General features: G+C 41.8%; 1 protein-coding gene across 2 annotated transcripts in view; it reads right to left on the reverse strand.

The window, feature by feature from the left end:
* Positions 1-13,861: 13,861 nt before the first annotated feature.
* DUSP22 (dual specificity phosphatase 22) overlaps positions 13,862-18,727 on the reverse strand; it is a 43,735-nt gene continuing 38,869 nt past the window's right edge. For both annotated transcript variants that reach the window (XM_054060071.1, XM_054060072.1), the window contains exons 6-7: positions 18,426-18,597; positions 13,862-15,591 (exon numbers count right to left, since the gene is read on the reverse strand). In XM_054060071.1, coding sequence (XP_053916046.1) covers positions 15,406-15,591; positions 18,426-18,597 — 358 coding nt within the window. In that variant the 3' untranslated portion in view covers positions 13,862-15,405. The remainder of the gene's footprint in view (positions 15,592-18,425; positions 18,598-18,727) is intronic.

Here is an 18,727-nt window from a genome sequence, read left to right on the forward strand (position 1 = left end):
ACCCTGTACAATTTCAAATTTGATTTGGTTCCATCCTATTTTGATTAGTGAGGGGTGAATCCTCAGCCTGGACTTACTGAGCAGATGGTGGTGAGATGCAGATGGTTGTGAGAAGGAGGTAGTGACAATGGTCTAGCAGTTTATGTTACCTTCTTCTTTTTCATACACAAAAGAGGAACGAACTCGCAGTCCCCAAGGAAAAATATTTAGTGAGCAAGGAGAGCTATAATCTAAACTATTACAAGAGAAAAGATCCAGTTATTAATTGGTCTTCCTTAGGCACCAATACAACCAGTCTGTGTTTTTCTTTTGAGGAGAGACCTGAGTCATCATTCACAGTGGCACAAGAAAAGTTTGGCCTTATGCTAGAGGGAGTGAATGCAAGCCCTAAATGAACGTACAATGGTATTTCACTTTGAGGAGATTCAGATCAGCCTTATTAGATTTGCAGAAGAGTGATGTAAAAGGAAACAATTCTTTATAAACAAGGATTTCAGTGGAGGGTGAGAATGGGGGATCGCAAGTACATCCAGTCAGAATTTCTCTTGCTATCAGTGATCAGTGTAGCAAGTACATAAATCAGTTAATGCTTTCTGAAAGTTTTCAAAAATATGAAACACCTTCATTAACTGCAACACCAAATGCAATGAAACATTGCTTTACAGCATGGCACCGGATAAATCACTGGATCCTCAGCACAAACTGCTCAACAAGCCAGCTGCCCTAAGCCGAGTCTTTGGTGCAAGCTCTTGCAGGAGGAAAATCTTCCTTTTACAGTCCTGTGGTAACGCGACAGTTTTGTTACAGTCTTCCTTGCCAGATGCCTTTATAAATGAGAGGGAATAGGAGCATGGAGAGTGTCTGACACTACAAAGTTTTAACAAATTGCTCAAAGTAATCCATCTGTCAGGCATGTCAGCACCTTTCTGCCTAAAGAAGCTTTGACGTGGGTTTTCCATAACATGGACCAGAGTGGAAGGGGCAGCATGACCAGACCTCTCCTCCTCACTGATGCTTGATCACTGGGGACACAGCAGGGTTGAACAAGGAGTTTGGAGTGGGACTCCCCAGGGGTTGCCTTGCATCATGCTGCACACAGGATCCAGCCGCATGTAAACTAGTTGGGAAACAGGTGAAATCCGGGGGTGCAAGTTGCCATCCAGACAGCGGGCTACTGCTGGGGACTAGGGGGAGAGCAATGGCTTCGTCACTCCTCAGCTAGGTATGAGGCATCCTTCTCCCTCATGGCTGATAAAGCCTGACCGGAGGCTCAGGGGTGCTTCTTCCTTGGAGAGCTTGACGGCACAGTGCTCGTAAAGCCTCATTCCCAAAGATGCTGAGAGCATACCACAGTCTGCAAAGAGCAGCAAATACCTGAACGATGGACGACAAAACTGCTAAATGTGAGGAAAAATACACAAAAGCTGAAATGTTGTCAGAAGTCAGGAGGAAACCTAACAATATTGTAGTCATTTTGTAAAAAGAGAGTTGACTGCTTTTGGAAGTTTCTCCCTGAACAATGAATCTGTGAGAATATAGTAACAATATATTATTACATCTCCTCCCACCTTTCTTCACTCCAGATCACAGGAGTTTTTTTTATCCACCCCATAAGGGTGGGCCATGGAAATTGCAGTACTGCAATCCATGATAGTCTTGTCAGGAGAATAACGCTTGGAACCCACTGAAGTTTAGGTAGAACATCTTACACCAAGTGCTGGTCTGCGCTAGGTGCTGTAGGAAGAACTGGAGAAGTCCTGCACAGGCAAAAGCATGCGAACACACATCCTGAGGGTTTCCTATGGACAGCATTTGGTTTCACACTAGTTGCTTCACAGTAACTGAAGCAAAGCAACCTGACCACCAAGGGGAGATTTGCAAAGGTAGAGGTGGAAATTTTCGGTGGCAGTGGGGCACTGCTTTCCTTTTAGTGACACGGGGAAAACTCCCCTTTTAAAACACATTGTCTACCTCACAGTGTTTCACTTCGTCTCATGAAAATTCTGAATATTCTCTGAATTTTGCCTGGCAGTTGATGCTGGCCCAGGCTGCCTTCTGAGGAGATAACAGCTGCAGCAACTGTTGACAGCTGATGCAGTCTGGATGTCTATAGCATTGACTTTTCTATCAGGTTGCTCTTTTCTAATGGTGAAACAGAAAGAAGAAAGAGTTCTCTGCATGCATGGCTACACTTGGTTAGCATGAACAGGAAGGATACTCTGAAGGGTGACTTAACTAGCATGGGCAAATGCTTCCCTTTTGAAGCAAAATAAAGTTTTTCACATTGCCAGTGATGCACGCTTAGGTATGCACACTTCTACTGAAGACACTGCGTGCTAGAAAACATCAAGAAATTCTCTCACCCACTTGGTATTTGTTACTCACTTTGTTACATAACTTTTTAAAAAAAATTTGCTGTGGATTGGATCAACAAATGCAGTGCCTGTTAAAAAAACTGTCTGTTGTGCTTGTTTATAGCAAATGCAATTCTGGCTGTGACGGAGTGGAAAGGCACTGTGAGCTACAGGTCAGAGCAAGAGGCTGACGTGGTTAACTTGCCCCTGGTTTTCCTGCAGCATCTCAGGTCCATCAGGTGACAGTTCACCTCTCCTTATTATCACCTCTGGATATTCCTATCCAAAATCCCCTTGCAGTGCTCCCCAGCTCTTGTTGCTTGAGAAGGCATACAAATGGCTGCCGACGATTGCTGTAAGAAACACGCCAAACCTGCTAGGTGTCCTAAAGCTTCTCTAAATCTTTTATTCTACAGACATTTTATCCTTGTGGATGGGTGAATTTATTTGTGCAATGGTATAAGACGTAGAGAAGCAATGTGATTTCATCTTCTGTTAGGCAAATTCCTGTTCTATTTCTTTCGTACCACATTAACCTTTCCACCACACTGGTGCTGCAGCTGGCTGCCTTGAGAAGGGGTGGAGGGAGAAAAGAAGAAAGAAATGTCCACTTGAAGGCCTTAACAAACTGCTATTCAAAGCATGGATAGCCAGATCCCACTGCCACTGAGCTCGGGAGGAGTTTCCCCACTGGCTTCACTGGGGGTGAAGTGTCTGGGCCAGGAGCTGCCTGTTGCAGAGAGACAAGACAGTCCCCATCCTGCCGATGCATTGGGCTGCCTGCTGCTATACTACTTGAGTAGCTGTGAATTATGATGTTTCCCTCCCCAGCTGCAAGGCAATGACTTTTTAAAAAACTATTTGAAAAGGACAGGCAGCAGCATCTAAAGGCATGTGGACAAAATTCCCTGCTGGCACAGTTCTTCTTGAGTAGAGGCAAATGCTCTGCATAAAATGGCACATGTATCAAGGCTTCTGAGGCATCTCTCGAGTGAAGACTTTACTGACAGTTACTTCCAAGCCCCTGCAGCCCTGGAGGCACTACATTGCTGACTGCAGTCCCAGTACACTGTTTTAGTGATATTGTTCCCTATCCAGCTAAACTCCAGCCTGAAACCTAGACCAATGTCTAGTTAATGTGTAATGTATCTCAGTGTGTTAGAAAGAGCAGTGTCTAGATACACCAGTAATCCCGTGTTTGGGATAGGTGTGCATTTCCGCATCAGGCAGTCAAAGTCCTCTCTACTAAGGAGTGGGAGAACTCCAGGGTCTGGTGTTTACTTTATGTAAGGCAAGTGAGGATCATACCATATTGTTTGAGAAGCAGCAGTACAAGCTGTCCTCAGTAGGAAAAAAAATGCCTGACAGGGAACTTGAGAACATCATTATTGCTGCCCGGGACTCATTTGGGAGCCCATATTAGAAGGGCTGCTCCAGCTCTGCTTGCAATCAATTCTTTCTTCTTTCCTCAAAGGTCCCCTTGAATCAAGTTCCCATAATTTTGACACTTGCCAGAGGTTGAAAGGATTTTTTCGAGAACTCCCAAGCTACAAATTTACACTTGAAAGTATTAACTCACATTTCCAGAGCACAGAGACCACCATAAGTAAGGTCCATAAGGCAAACCAGGGTTGTTCCAGTATGGAGTAGTGATAAAGAGTGATACAGAAGAAGAAGAGAGTCACCTCGATCTTCAGCTTATGAATGCATAAAGCAGCTATGGTGCACAGGATCAACAATAAGTGTAGATACGCCCAGTGCCTTGGGACAAGAATACCTGTTGCTGCCACTAAACAGCACATAAATAGAAACTATTGCATACCTGTAGAACTCAGAAAAATTATTCTACTTAATGCATACTTTAATCAAGGTCCTTAGAACTTAAGGGAGCTGAGGTTATCCATGTGCAACGTCATCTTTCAGAAGCATTTTTGGCTTCCTTTTGCCCCTCCATGTAGGCAGGAATTTAAAGTACAAAATATCAGTAAAAAGAGCAGAAAGCAGGGGGTAGCTTCCCACTGCTCAGGAGAACATTAGATGTCAGCATGGGCTCATGTGGTCTAAGTCTGCAAATTCTAAATCTTTTCTACCCATGTGTTCATGCTCTCTCCTCGTATTCTCACTCAGTTAAAAGATTACAATAGGGCTGTAACAATTGCACTGCCAGATCCAGTAGCAGCCAGTTTGTCTACACACTCTAGACTAAAGCCATCGGTTTGGTTAGTCATCATGTTTTCATTATTGGGTTTTTTTTGGTGCATTGAGATATGATAATCAATGTAATTCTTGAAGAAGAGTACTTTTCCTTTCATCTATTTGCATGCAATATTACCAATATTGCCCTCTCAGAAAATCCAGAATGAAAACTTAACTCTACTTCACTGTTACCGTTCTCAGGAAACTTGAGCAGTTCCTAAAAGTTCCTCCAAAGTTTCCTTCCAGCTCCCACAAGTGCCACTATTTGCTTCCCCCTTGTTATAAAGCAGCATGAAACCAACAGATCAAAATCAAAGCCTTGCTTGGCTTTCCTCTAGAAACATCATTATGCTTTTCTGTTACCTTCATTAAGCCAGACCACTACAAACCCCTTTACAATCAGGTTATCAGTTATGTGTGTTCACCTTCAGGGTCTTAACAAGCGTGCATCGTGACTGTCCAACACACCAACAGTGACAGCAAGTGAGAATTGTTGTTGCAAAGCTCTAGAAGACTTGTAAGAAGAAGTTAAATTTGATGACCACCCAATCATACAATACCTGTGAGCTATTCTCTTCCATTACATCTTATGTATTACTTCAAAGATGATCACAGTGGACACCTGCATAAGTCAAACAACCATCATGTTTATTGTTCAAGCCATCAGATTGCAGGATGATTTTAAACACATGACCTTGCTGGAATTTCTTTTGAAACCTCAAGATTAGGCTCTACACCATCAGCAGTATTGTTTAAATAAATAAATTGTCCCTCTCTAGAAGGTAATCTTCATAAAATCTTCCCCCACCTAACTATTACTGACAGGTGGAAGAGAAGGTATATCATAGTAGAGGTCTTCCTTTACCTGACTCCTACAACTTCCCTCCAGGAATGACTTTGCATCTGCAGGACCTAATTAAAGTCATCCCTGAAATGTGAAGCTCCTGTTCCCTCAAGCTGCAACAACATGCGGCACACTGAGAATATTGATCATCATTCCCCCCCCCTTTGAAGGGTGGCTTAAAAGCAAAACCGCCCAAAGCATCGTTGACTTCTGAATATGTGCATTAAAGGCTTATCTTAGGATTGCACTTAGTGTTTAAAGCTTCCCCTTCGGGTCTTCAGATTACTCTGCTCCCGAACAGAACATGTTCAATATGACCAATGCACAATCAGCTCCCAGTTGCCCGGGGTATGGCTTATCCAGTTCACCAGTAAACCACACCGTGGGTCTGTGCTCAGCTCAGCCTGAGCTGGGCAGGGTCACTGGCTTAGTCCTGGCCTGGCTCTCTGCATTCAGACCAGAGTGTGCCTGAGCGCACGAGCCCTCTGGGAAGCCAGGGGATGCAGTGTGTCAAAGCTAGCTGGGGTGTACAGGCAGACAATCATCATCACTGTGCAGATTTTACTCTAGCTGGTGGAAACACAACCTTATTTATTACCATTTCCCAGGAGAAGATGGCCGTTACATGCAACTTCATTGTCAAATATTTCCTTCAGGCACTAGCTTGGTAGCTTCTATTGAAGTGGGGTTTCCAGTGTCTCGCCCTGTCCCTTCTTAAACAAATGTACTCCTTAACCGTAATGCAGCTCTATTTACAGAAGCTCCTGCTTATTTTAATTGCAACTGCTTGCTTCAAATATCCACTGTCTATTTGTCGTTCCTCTCCTCCCAACATGCACACGGGGGGAAATTCTCTTGCCCAGAGGTTCACAAGACTTCAAGAAACATGAAATTAGAATATGGCTTGTTTAAAATTACAACTAATGCCTTTCTTCTGCAGCCCACAAAGCATTCTTGTAACCAAAGCCACAAAAAAGGAGTTATTTTTAAGCAAGCTGTACAGATTGATTCACCAATTACTGTTTCTTCGTCCCCACATAGCTTCCCATCAGAGCTGGCAAATTACTCTTAGAGCACTCGCCAAACCATTCTCTACCTACTCTTACCTCTGTTATTTCTGCAGCCCAGGCCTGACATGGACTATTTCCAGCTAGGTAAATCATCTATTATTTTCTAACCATTCTAATATATGTACTTCAAATTAAAAGTGGACACAACTCTTTGTCTATCTTGAATGAATGAACAGCACATTGTTCAGCTACTGTCTTCATTTAGTCTTGAAGGGAGGGAGAGAGGCCTGGAGGGAATATAACAGTCTCAATCATCGGGCTCAAGTGCTGGAGGCAACCATCAAGGAGACTTGGCCATTAGCAGAAAGACAGAAGTTTCTCTGACACGGTTTGCGTCTGCTCTAGTTAGAAATTAAAGGCAGTTTTCCTTTTTATCTGAGGTGCCCACGGCAGGCAAGTTCCCCAGCCCTGCTTGAAGTTCAATATGTTTCAAGGCACCAAAGTTCCCAAACCACTCAAACTGAGGAAAAGAGGGTCAGTCCCCACATGCTGACCTTCCCCCCAAAATGACCTGAGTAGCAGCGCTGACTGTATTTCACGCAAATGCAATGCATTCAGAGAAAAACAGCTAAGTCAAGAGGGAGTCCCTTCCTCTGCTGCTTGGAGTTTCCAAGCTGTCTTTGGAAATGAATCAAATTCATGTCTTCCATAAAAAAAGTCCAAACATAGCAGCAGCAGCTTAGCCAAACAGGCACTAATTTTGTTCCTCTTCCAGTTCTCATCTGCCAGGACAGCTTTTATTAGATGTACTTGCCGTATGTACTTTCTTTCCAGAATAAGTCTATAGGAAAATCAGGACATCTCTTTTCAGTATCGTTGTAACCACATATCTAAAGTATAGGAAACAGTGGAGATTCTCTTTCATTTTTTTTTCCTCATCTGCAGACTTTTTCCTGGAGTGCACAGAACATATCCCAGCACATGTATCACCAGCCTATACCTTTAGGTATTCCAGTGCTTTATTTTTTAACATGTGCTATTCCTCCTCCACTTGACCCCTCATCAGTCTTAACATCACAGGCACATCACATATCCCTACCATTTAATTTTGATCTAAGATTTTCAACCTGTGGGATGAATTTTGTTCAGTAGGGCTTCGCAGAGCTGTACCAGCAGAAGTCACAACAATTTTCCCCATTTTATTGGGAAAATGAAGCAAATCAGAACTGAAGCAACTTGCCTAGTCACGCAGTAAGTTGTAGGAGATTTGGAAACAGAATCCCAAACGTTTCTCAGCTCAGCATTTTACGGATTGGATAAAGGTGGCTGAGTCTATATTTCTTCATAAGCAAAAACCACCTTTTTGCCTAAAAAAGGACTATCGAATTTCCTAGCCTGTCTTACTGTGTTCCAAGTGCTCTTGTAACCCTTTCTATGCCATTTTGGAAATTTATATGCATGAAAGCCCAGCTAGAAATATGTGAGATCACACAAGACAAACATTTCCTCCGGTTGCAATCCATTTGATTTAACGTGACCCGCCCAGGGAAACAAAGGTCAACTCTAAACATGTCAGAAGCCCCACTTCAGTCCTTTGAAAAGAAAATACGGTTAAGGAAGTATTACTTAACATCCTTCCACTAACAGTAAAGTCCAGAGTGCACTTGCAGTGATTTACATTATTATAATATAGCTTGATGGGTTTTGTATTGTGACCAACCTCTTCCCATTCCTCCCCCAAACTTATTACTGGTGGTAAACTTTAGAGTCATATAGTTTTACCTAGGTCAGAAACAATAGAGGTATACTTGCATAGCCTTCAAGATATGCAAAAATGCAAATGTATTTAATTATTCTCAAAGAGAAGAGTCATTCATTTCCAGGGTAAATGGTAGTACTGGCCAGTAAAAGCCCAACCAGTTCACTTGTGTGCAACAGAGGCACCTTCTGCATCTGCGAACGGGCCCAGGCTGCAGACTTCTGCAAAAACAAGGCTTTACTCAGAGCACACAAGCTGTTTCATGACCTTCCAGAGGAACAGGTCATGATGTCTGATGAGAACCTCACTGCAAACCAGACATCACATAAATAAGCTACCTAAGAACAGAAAAATCTCACATCTAAAATCTGAAGATTTGACCAAAGCTTCCATAGCACTCAGGGCGGGAAGGTGGGGTGGTAGTGTTTTGGTTGTTGAGGCCTTTTTTCCTTTTCTTTTCTTCTTCTTTTGAGACATTCAGGGACTACGTAAGTAGTTTTGCTAGAAAAGCTGCACGCTGCAGACTTATTTGCAAAAGCTTCCAAAATGCAATCCTTGGGAAACACACTGAGCGTGCATAAACACAGCAGTAATTCTGACATCTTCAACACATATGTTCTCTGATCACAGGACAGTTTTCCCCTACTTACAAGCTTTCAACAAAGTCCCAGCTTGCCTTAAAAAGTGAGGAATAGAGAGAATCAAGCAAAACACTGTTTGTAATCAGTAACCTGCATAGGATGCTGGACCATCAATTAACATTGCTTTTTCGCATACAAATAGAAGTTAAATATCCCTTTTTAATTTTTCAGATGTTAGGTTCAAAACTGTTGTGAATCACTGTTCCTTTTCCAAACTATCCAGCGCTGCACAGGAGCTAGACTGCCACAGAAAATGACAACATCTGCAGAACTCATAACAGAATTGGCAAATAACCATCACCACCATAACAAGACAGATGCCCAAATAGCGGAATTGCATTTGTTCACACAATCAAATTAGTTTACAACATAAGTTTTTTTCATTAACACACATTTACAGGAAATAAATTGTTTGCAACCCACACACTGGCACTCACTTACCCTGACTCACGATAAACTTACAAACACTAGTTATTAAAAAAAAAAAAGGAAAAACAATCACACACAAAAAAGGAAAATGAAGGGAAGAGACTCAAGAACTTGTAACAACAATCCCATCCCCCATATCTGACAAATGAAATAAAAACTCAATTGCTTTCAAAGAAAGAAAGGAAGAAGGAAAATCAGAACTCAGACTTTCAAAGTCTTTCCATTTGCGAATGCACCTGCCTAGACCTAAAGGTGTACTTTGCTAATGCTCGTGGGAATAGGTGACCAAGCAAGCAAACAACTTAAAAACACTTTGCACTCCAAGTAGCTTGGATGTCTTGGTTCTAATCTATTTATAGTTCAATGAATAATGAAGGGTACAAACCCACACATTCATAACTGCCTCAAATAAAACAGAAGCTGGGTGCAGGTCTAGCCAAAAATCCCATTTTTTGAGACTGCTTGAAAATGAATTTTACTCCTAGTTTAATTCATGTGTCTTTGGCTCAGAAGAGCAGAACTGAGTCTCCTGCAAGGACTGAGCTATTCAATAGTTCAGTGGCAAAAAGATACCTCCTGCTCACACTTCGTTAGATGCCCACTCCCAAAAATTACACTTAGAAACTACATGGGAACTACAGGAAGTCATCCTGCTACTCACAAGCAATTCACTTTTGGTAAACTGCAGTTTGCAAAATTCACTAGAGAAAAGCACACATATAAACGTATAAAGGAGAATTTGTTCCCTGAGTGAGGGCAGAATAACACTGGACAGCAGCAAAAAATGTACCAATGAAATAGTTAAACACATGGGAGCTGGGGCACATGGAAAATGAGTGTCACATTTAAAACTCTGCTGAGAATGAAGTGGGAAAATAGCTGTCTCTGTCGCATGTTTTGTGTCTCCAGGGGTTTCTACAGAAACACTGTACAGTGCAAGATCATCTTTCTCATGCTAATATTTTCTAGAGATAATCATCATTTTCCCTCCACCAGTACAGTCTTCTTCAGGAGGTGGAAAGACTTTCATAACTTGCTGGCAAAACCCAACTCCGTATCATGTTATAAGCACGTTATCTGAGGACATACGGGTTTGCACTGTAGATCTCTCAGTTACTGCATGGTGGGACAGCCCTACATGAATCAAACCAGAACCGCCATTCTCCAGAACTCATGGCAGTTATATATGACATTGAATAAAACGAGATACAAAGTTGGGAACAGCAGTACGGCACCATGGCTGCAGCTCAATTTTCACACACAATTTGGATAAAAACTGCCCTTAAGAGGCGCTAAGGGATCAAAAGGAAGACAAAGCAGCACTGCATTTTTCATTTGGAAACTGCTCTTTTCCTTTAGGGTAGCGGGAAGCCTCCTCTAAAACTTAAAGAGATTTTCCCAGTTCGCAAGGGGTTATATTTTAAACATATTTTTTGTCTCAGCAATGCTATGGCAAATGTATCTGCTACAGATAACAGGAGATAAGAGATAGGAAGTAATTACACTACTAATTCAGGCTTCACATAGCAGGCTCCACTGAATTTGAAGTCTTTTTGTATAAAAACACGAAAGGGACTGAAACACACATTGACAAAATCAGAGCCATCCCACTTACCGTGAAGACAATGAACTGAAATATAATATGAACAAGGTGCATGTAGCACATTTGAAGCTACCTACAGAGCCATTAACTTTATTCTCATGGAGGATATGATTAGTTAGTTAAATCCCTGAGATTCCTTAGGAAACTTCCAAATATTCCTGGCAGTCTATAAACTAACAAGAGCTGGGAGGGACAGGAGAGGGCAAAAAAAAGACCCAAACCCTATTGTGTCTAAGCTTCTTTCTTTGCCGTTATGATGACAGAGTCTCTGCAAGAACATAGTCCAGACTTCTGCAACGACTTGAGTGGCCATGAGATCTGGCTACTTAGGCATGACTGATCGAACTTTCAGGTCGGTGAGGGGTTTTTTGATTGTTTGAATGCCAGAATTACCCTCTTAGCAGGGGCTTTGTCAAACCAGAAATTCAGTATGTTATCTATGGGAATGTAAATGGGGCTTTTCCCTTCCTTACACTGTAAGTTCTTATTTTTTTTTTCCCCAGGAATCATCACCTACCACTTACATCAGCTTCCTCTGATCCACTGCTACTGAGAGCCTTGAGTCTTGGCAGTCTGTCAATCAGCTAAGTTGTATAGATAATTAAGCCCTAAACCAGAGTGTCCTATGGAAAAATGTACTTCAGAAGAATAAAAAATTTGGATTCACCACCTACCTCGTTGCAATGATGGGTCAGCAACGATAAGTAGGAAAGAACATGTAACATCCTCTTGTGGGATGTGTCAAAACACAATTGTGCTGCAGATTATTGAACTCACCTGGAAGAATTTAGCAGAGAGAGGAGAAGTCTCAAGAAGGCTGTATGCAGGAGAAAAAAGTAATCTAAATACAAAAATGAGTTTGTCTTGTACTCTCACTGTACCTGCAGGGATACAAACAGTGAGTAGACACCTTCCAGAGACTAAGAAATACACAAGCAGATCAGGAGTTAACATTTAGTTTTATTTATAAAAAAATTGTAGAATGTATTAAATACAAACATTTGGAAAAAGCTATCAAGGCTTCGCTAAGATGCCCAGGAAGAGGAAGACAGAGAATCAGGAAGCTTACCAAGTCCAGAGTTTTTAAACTGGCTGAAGTAATTACTGTAATTTTACACTGACTTCTTTATAGACAGTGGCCATTATAGCAACCAATGTTATTACTGTCCTTTTTAAAAAACAGAGATATGATTTATCATATCTTCCCACTCAACCACAAAATGTAAGGAAGCAACTCTTTCCAGGTTAAAAATCAGGGTAATAAATACTAATGCATTTACCCATTACCTACATTGTATTACACTAAACGTTGGCTTATAATCACACATAATCAAGTTTAGCCCCAAAAATCGATTATACATTTCAAATCTGGATATCCAGTAAGGTGTTATAAACTTTATACATTTTCCAGTGAACATCAAAAGGAGGACAGTGTTTAGAGGCACAGAAACAAAGTAACTGAATGCATCGCCTACACTATAAAGGCCAACTACTAAGAGGTGGACGGAGACCTAAGTCATGTTCCAGACAGCTGGAAGTCCTACAAACTGCCACTGAAAGGCTGGTTGGAAGACAAATCATGTCACGTTCTCGGTCTGTGTTAGCTCCTCTCCCTTTCTAAAACGGCCAAGGGCAAGAACTATAGCTACCCTTTCTTCTGCACCTTGTGGTTACAAAGGAGTAAACTATCATTCTGTTCCCTACATGGGCGAACAAGGTTCAGGTTTTCTTCAACTCCTGTAGCAATTTTACCACTCTTAAATGCAGTATGCAGTATGTACAGGCCACTAAACAAGATGTAGAAGCAAATGACTACAGAGAATACCTCTTCTGTCTTAAAAAGAGAGAAGCACTTCCACTTGCTGACAATATGGCATGCCTTCCATCTTCCTGCTTTACCCTGTATCTGCTTTCGAGCTGCAGCATAATGCACATTGATGTGGCTATATGGCCCTGAAGCCAAACTTAGTTCTAAAAAAAATCCTTTTTGTGGGAATGACTTGGGGATAACCAAACTATTAAAAAAATCCAATACAGAATAATCTTGGGACACACAATTATTAACAAGTATTTCCCGTTCTGCCTTGTATTTGTCAGAAAAGAAAAAAAAACCTGTCAACTTACCAGCACTCACGGGGTTACTACTGCAAGGATAAGAGTGCCAGAAGTGTTATGGGATACATAGTGCTGGCAGTCAACTACAGGATGGACGGACTGGATACCTCCAAAAGCACTGGCAAAACGCTTCTGCCAGAGCTGCCCTTTGCAGACAGTCTGAAGTTGCACTATGTATTCTATTATGCGTAGAGGGCTGAACAAAAGGACCAGCATCCTGAACATGTGTCAGACCCTCTTATGGAAGAAAGCATTTTCCAATCACCACACCTGCCCTCAGAGCACAGAGGGGAGTTGCCAACATGGGCTCTGCCATGCTGGAATTTCTACACAGCCAATTATTGCAGACCAACATCTTTGAGAAAAGTCAAATACTTCAGTTACCAGGCAAACACAGCGCAGTTGCTGGATATCCCAAAGAGGCAGTGGTTCACTTAGCAACAAGCTTGAAAACAAAGTCAGTTGCAGCATCTTTGACAAATCCGTCAGCATCCCTTTCTGCACACAATTATTATGCTCTTGCTTTGTTCAGTATATTAAAGCACTTAGTGCAATGAGAACCCTGATGTAGGCCTGGACTCAGGCCAGTTCCATCCCATTCCCTTTTTTCCTTTTTGGCAAATATTGACATGTATTTCACGAGCCATAATATATATATTTTTGAAGATGGTTAACAACAGATATTTAACAGCCAGAGCTTACTTGACCCCAAAAGTCTCCCTCCCATCCAAAGAATTCACTGCCATCCAAAGCAAGCAGGAAATCCCACGAAGAGGAATTTTATGAAGGGATAGGAGGTCACAGGACCAAAGAAAGAGACAACAGTCTATCTAGTCTGCTGACTGCTTCTTGCTCAGTGCTCAGCTTTTAGCATGGTATACATTGCTTTTAAACAAATTACGGGTTTGGCTTTGTTTCTCTTTTTTAAATATTCTGTCTGTTTGGGAGGTATTTTCTATTTTCTGGAATCTTCAAGAAAAAATAGATCTTTCATTCTCTGAATCAAAGACAAGAAACCATGATCTTGGCATCAGTGCCAGCCTCCATCACACAGTCAGAAATTAACACACTGTCCAGTATCCCTGGTGACATATTTTAAGTTACACTCTTAGAATACACTTGACTCAGACAATGGCTCCATTCCAGCATCGCACAATATTATCAAAAGCAGAGTACGGCCCCTAATTTTAAACTACTTTAAAATATATTTTACAAATACGTTCCTACAAATCTGATCACAGTAAAATATATAGTGGTTTTTAAATGGAAGAAAGTTGAATCCAAACAACTCAATTTTTAAACCAGTGAGAAATATGGGCAATTTTAAAAGAAAACAGAAAAACTTCTCAAATACAGACATTTGTGAAATATACATGCACGCACACACACTCGCACACACCCCCACACACACACTTAACTTCACTCAGTGTCAGATTAAGATTACACAAGGCAATTTTTAAGGTTGCATTTACAACCACAATGACAAGAACAGCATTTCTGAGGTAGCTGAAGTCAAAGAGCAAACCACAGCACAAGCAAAGAAACAGGTGCTCGCGCTCACACAGAGCCCACTCTTTGGAGACACGTTATCATGTGCGCAGGGGTGTGTGTTGAAGAGGCACGTGTTCCACAGGGAATGAAGTTCAGCGGCACCAGAGACCTGATAAACTACTCTCCAGACAAGCTTATGTTGGGAGACCAGATGCACAATAAAGGGACCACGGCTTAAATCACTGCACATCAGCTGAGCTGTGGTAATAGTCTCGGTGCTCTTGGTCTGTGGCAGTTCTACCAACAGCTCTGTCTCACGTGCACTGAAGCAAGTACAACTGTGGCAGTTGAAGATATTACTCAGAGCTGTCTGTCCCATTTCTCTGCTAGATGCTACTGTTGGTAGAAAGGTACATGTACCCATATCTCACCTGCTCCAATTTACAGCCTAGCATTCAAGTTCAAGCCCACCTCCACGCTACTACTTGCCAATGGGCTGTGAACAGGAGCAACAGAGACACAGACTTGAGTTCCGTTCTTCAGATGCAAAAACATCTTTGCCACACGTATAGTGTAGAGATGTCAAACTGCCACAGCTCAAATCACCAGACTTCATCTCTCAGAGCCCTTTGCTAGCTCGCAATGACAGGAGTTGAGCTACCCTCACAGCAAATGCCAGGCAATGTGGGCATAAGGGGATAATAGCTGTGGCTGGCTGGCAAACTGCCTCAGCCACGGTAACTGGGATCAAGTCTCTGGGCATACAGAGCGCTCGATCCTGCCCAAATTATAAACTGTGTGAAACACACTCATACACACACACATAATGTAGTATTTTTACCAAGAAGCTTTCAACAAATCAACTGTATGATTACTGCTGAGAGTCTTGAAGATGGGATGGAAATTATGGCAAGATGTTTTCCAAAGGTAGAAAGAAAAAAAAAAAAAATCAACCTCCTATGATTAGGTCTCTGTTGTGTAGTTGCTGTATGAGAGAGATGGCACAGATGAGAAGTTGTTATTCCATTGTCTTCCTCCAGTACTCTGCTGCAACTCTGCCTGCTCTTTATATTTGCTCAGAAGATTTTTGGCTTCTTGCAGATCCTGAGAAGAGTTTTCCCCATATTCTTCTTTCAGCCACTGCCTGAACTGCAGAAATGGAACACATATATATAGTATGATGAAACAATAACATGAGATTGATGCAGAAGTAACACTCCATCCTGTCCTACAAAATTTCAAGAGCCTTTAAAAACACAAATAGTTTAAAGAAAGGTGCTCCAAATATTGCATGTCCTTCAATAGTACCACAGAATACACAGGCACAGGAACACGCATATGAGATCACCTAGGTATCTTACATCCCATAAAATGACACTTGCATAACAGGTTGGCCAACCAAAGTAATACGGAGTAAGGAACACACACCAGGCAAAGACATCCTGGACTTAAAAGCATCCTCATCTCACTGCACACATCTCACCGCACATGGAATTAGATTAATAAGCATGAAAGCCAATATGATCGGCCCATCTGCCCAAGTCACAACAGGGCAGAGGGGTGACTTTGCAAGAGGGTTGAAAATCAGAAAGTGAACCACTCATATGGGTTTCTCATCCTGAACTCACAAACACCAGTAGTGAAAAAACGTACCGCAGATATCAGGAAAGGTTATCGTCTAGGAAGAAAAAGATTAGGAGCTTTAGAAGTTATAGAATGGAACCCTATATGTTAGTACACAAATGACTGAATATGGTACATGGCGACAGATGTACCAGATCCAGCTGAAGGTGAATCCAACTCTGTATCCTGAATCAGGCAATGGCAGGGCAATAATGCTGGGACCATTTTCCTGCTCATTTCCTCACCTTCCAGCAATTTTCAGCTCACTTACCTTTGTGTTTCATAGCAGCAAATGAATTTTTCTGCCATGAGATCACTTTCAGAATCTCCACATTTTTACAAGATATCTGTATGCCAACAAGCTCCATAAGTACATATTGTAGAAAACTCCCTCTTTTTCCTTGATTGAGACCTGCCAATTGATAACTCCCTCTCACATTACAGGGAAGAGTGGAAATCACACCTGTTTCTCTATTCTGCTCAACTTTATAGACCTTTACCTCATCCTTCTCTGTCATTTCTTTGCTAGTTGAAGAATTTGAGTCCACTTAGTCATTCCTGACAATCCTGTTGCTCTTCTCTGCAGAAGCAGAAAGTAGACACTGACCCCACCTGTTCTGTCCCAGTGGAGGTACTATTCTTGTGATAATTTTTCAAGCCTTAAGTTTCATAGCTTTGTCCTGTTTGGGGCTCATGGATAGCTTTATCCATAAGATCATTTACCAGGACACTGGGAGACAAGACCTCAACAAAGTTAGTTCTTCCTATTTCTAAAAGATATTACGGTCCTGAGTCAAATCTGAAGCCTCCAGCTACCGTGTGGAAATTCAGAATTGGTGCAAAACATGTAATCACTTTAGTGACTAAATTCCTTTCTGTAAGAAAAAGATCTAAACGACTCATATTCCAAAAAACCCACAGGCCACCACCCTACAGTGGCACAGCAAAACACCCATACTGCTGAAATCAGAAAAAAGTTTACGCCCTTGGCAGATGGCATTATTCCACTGATATCAGGTGTGTAAACAGACACCTGCTAAGGATGTGGTTGCTGTTAAGAGACAGTAGGAAACTACAGCCCAGCCAGTGACTACAGGTGGATACTTCTTTTTGCAAACTTCTGCCTCCCCCTCAGTGAAAAAAAGGCCGAATGTGTCGTCCATGGTGGATGAAAAAAGAGAGACGTTACTGTCTTTATCAGGCTATTTGCATACAGCCTTAATTGTCATTGCTGTTAGCCCAGACCAATTAGAGTAGAAATGACTGTAAGGGAGGAAGGAGACAAGTCTGGAAAGTCCCCCTCTGACTTCTGTCTCTTAAAAATCAGTTACTCTACCATCTACACCAGTTCCAAACGATCCAGGAAACATTCAGTTAAATATTAAAAACACGCAAATATTTACAGTTGCAAACTGCATCATGCAAAACAAATGGTAATTTCTAAACTTTGAGCCTTCTGCAGCAGGATGAACTAAAAACCCAACATCTTTGCCTCATGTATTTTGCTTTCTGATTTTGGTTTGCTTCTGTTGTTGTTGTTGATTTTTAATAAGCGCAATAGGCATAAAAGCCCAGAGAACAGCAACATGCTGAGCAATGGAAAATAGAGGGGACAGCCAGGGTAGGCTGTTAACATAAGTGGAAGTCACCCATCACCCACGGGGAGCAGGTCTTTTGCGTGGGATGGTTCTTTTTTGGGGTAAGAAACTCATTTTTGTTTTCTGAAAACCACTTTGCAGTCCTACTGTTCCTTCAATTCTCCAAGTCCTATAAAGCCTTTAAAGGTTAAGAAGAAAAAAAAGGGTCAGATTTGAGGCTGTTCTACACACAAGAAAATTTACCGAGTCTCACCCACAGAAGGCGGGAGGGAACATGACATGTAAGTCATAATGAGAACCTAGTTTAGCTCCTGGATAGCAAAGATTTCTGATTATGATTTCTTTGCTGCTTACTATTACAAATGAATGTGTTAGGGGGAAACCTACTGTTTTTATGCAATTGGTACCTATAGGTTGGTTTTTCTGCTGCATTCTGAGCAACTCACTCTTTAGTTTTTACTCCTCTAAAGGTGTCAGTCTTGTATTGCTTCTTGGCACACATGAAGCAATCACTGGACTGAGAACACAGCTGGGCAGGAGGTGTGTTTAGATGTGCTTTGTCTCTTCTCTCATCTAGCATTTCCTGATATCTTCAGTGCTATTCGAATCTCCTCAGTGGAGCAGGCTTGGCCAAGAAGCCAACCCCTCAAAGCAAAATCAGGGAATCAGATAAACCACCCAAATCTCAAAATAATGAGAAGTAGCCCACAATCTGAGATTTGGGGTTGTGTTTCACAGTTCATTTGTCTCTAGTTCACTTACCTGATCAACATCGTGTTTTTCAAAGTCCTGTAGCTGCCTCTGGAAGCCCATGTTAGGATTGGCACAGGATCTCGCTGCACGGACAACAGACAGTGCATCTTCCCAACCAAAGTCTGTGATGGTCATGATGTAAGCAACCACCAATGTTACACTCCTGGAGACACCTGCAAGACTGCATGAAAAAGGAGGTGCAACAAATTGAAGTAGTGCTGTACTTCATCTACCACAATTAAAAGCAGCACTTCCCAACATCACAGCAGACTGCTGTGTTGCTTGCCACCAGGAAGCAATGTTACAATATT

This window comes from Cuculus canorus, chromosome 2, assembly GCF_017976375.1.
Source record: "Cuculus canorus isolate bCucCan1 chromosome 2, bCucCan1.pri, whole genome shotgun sequence".
In the NCBI taxonomy this organism is placed as follows: domain Eukaryota; kingdom Metazoa; phylum Chordata; class Aves; order Cuculiformes; family Cuculidae; genus Cuculus; species Cuculus canorus.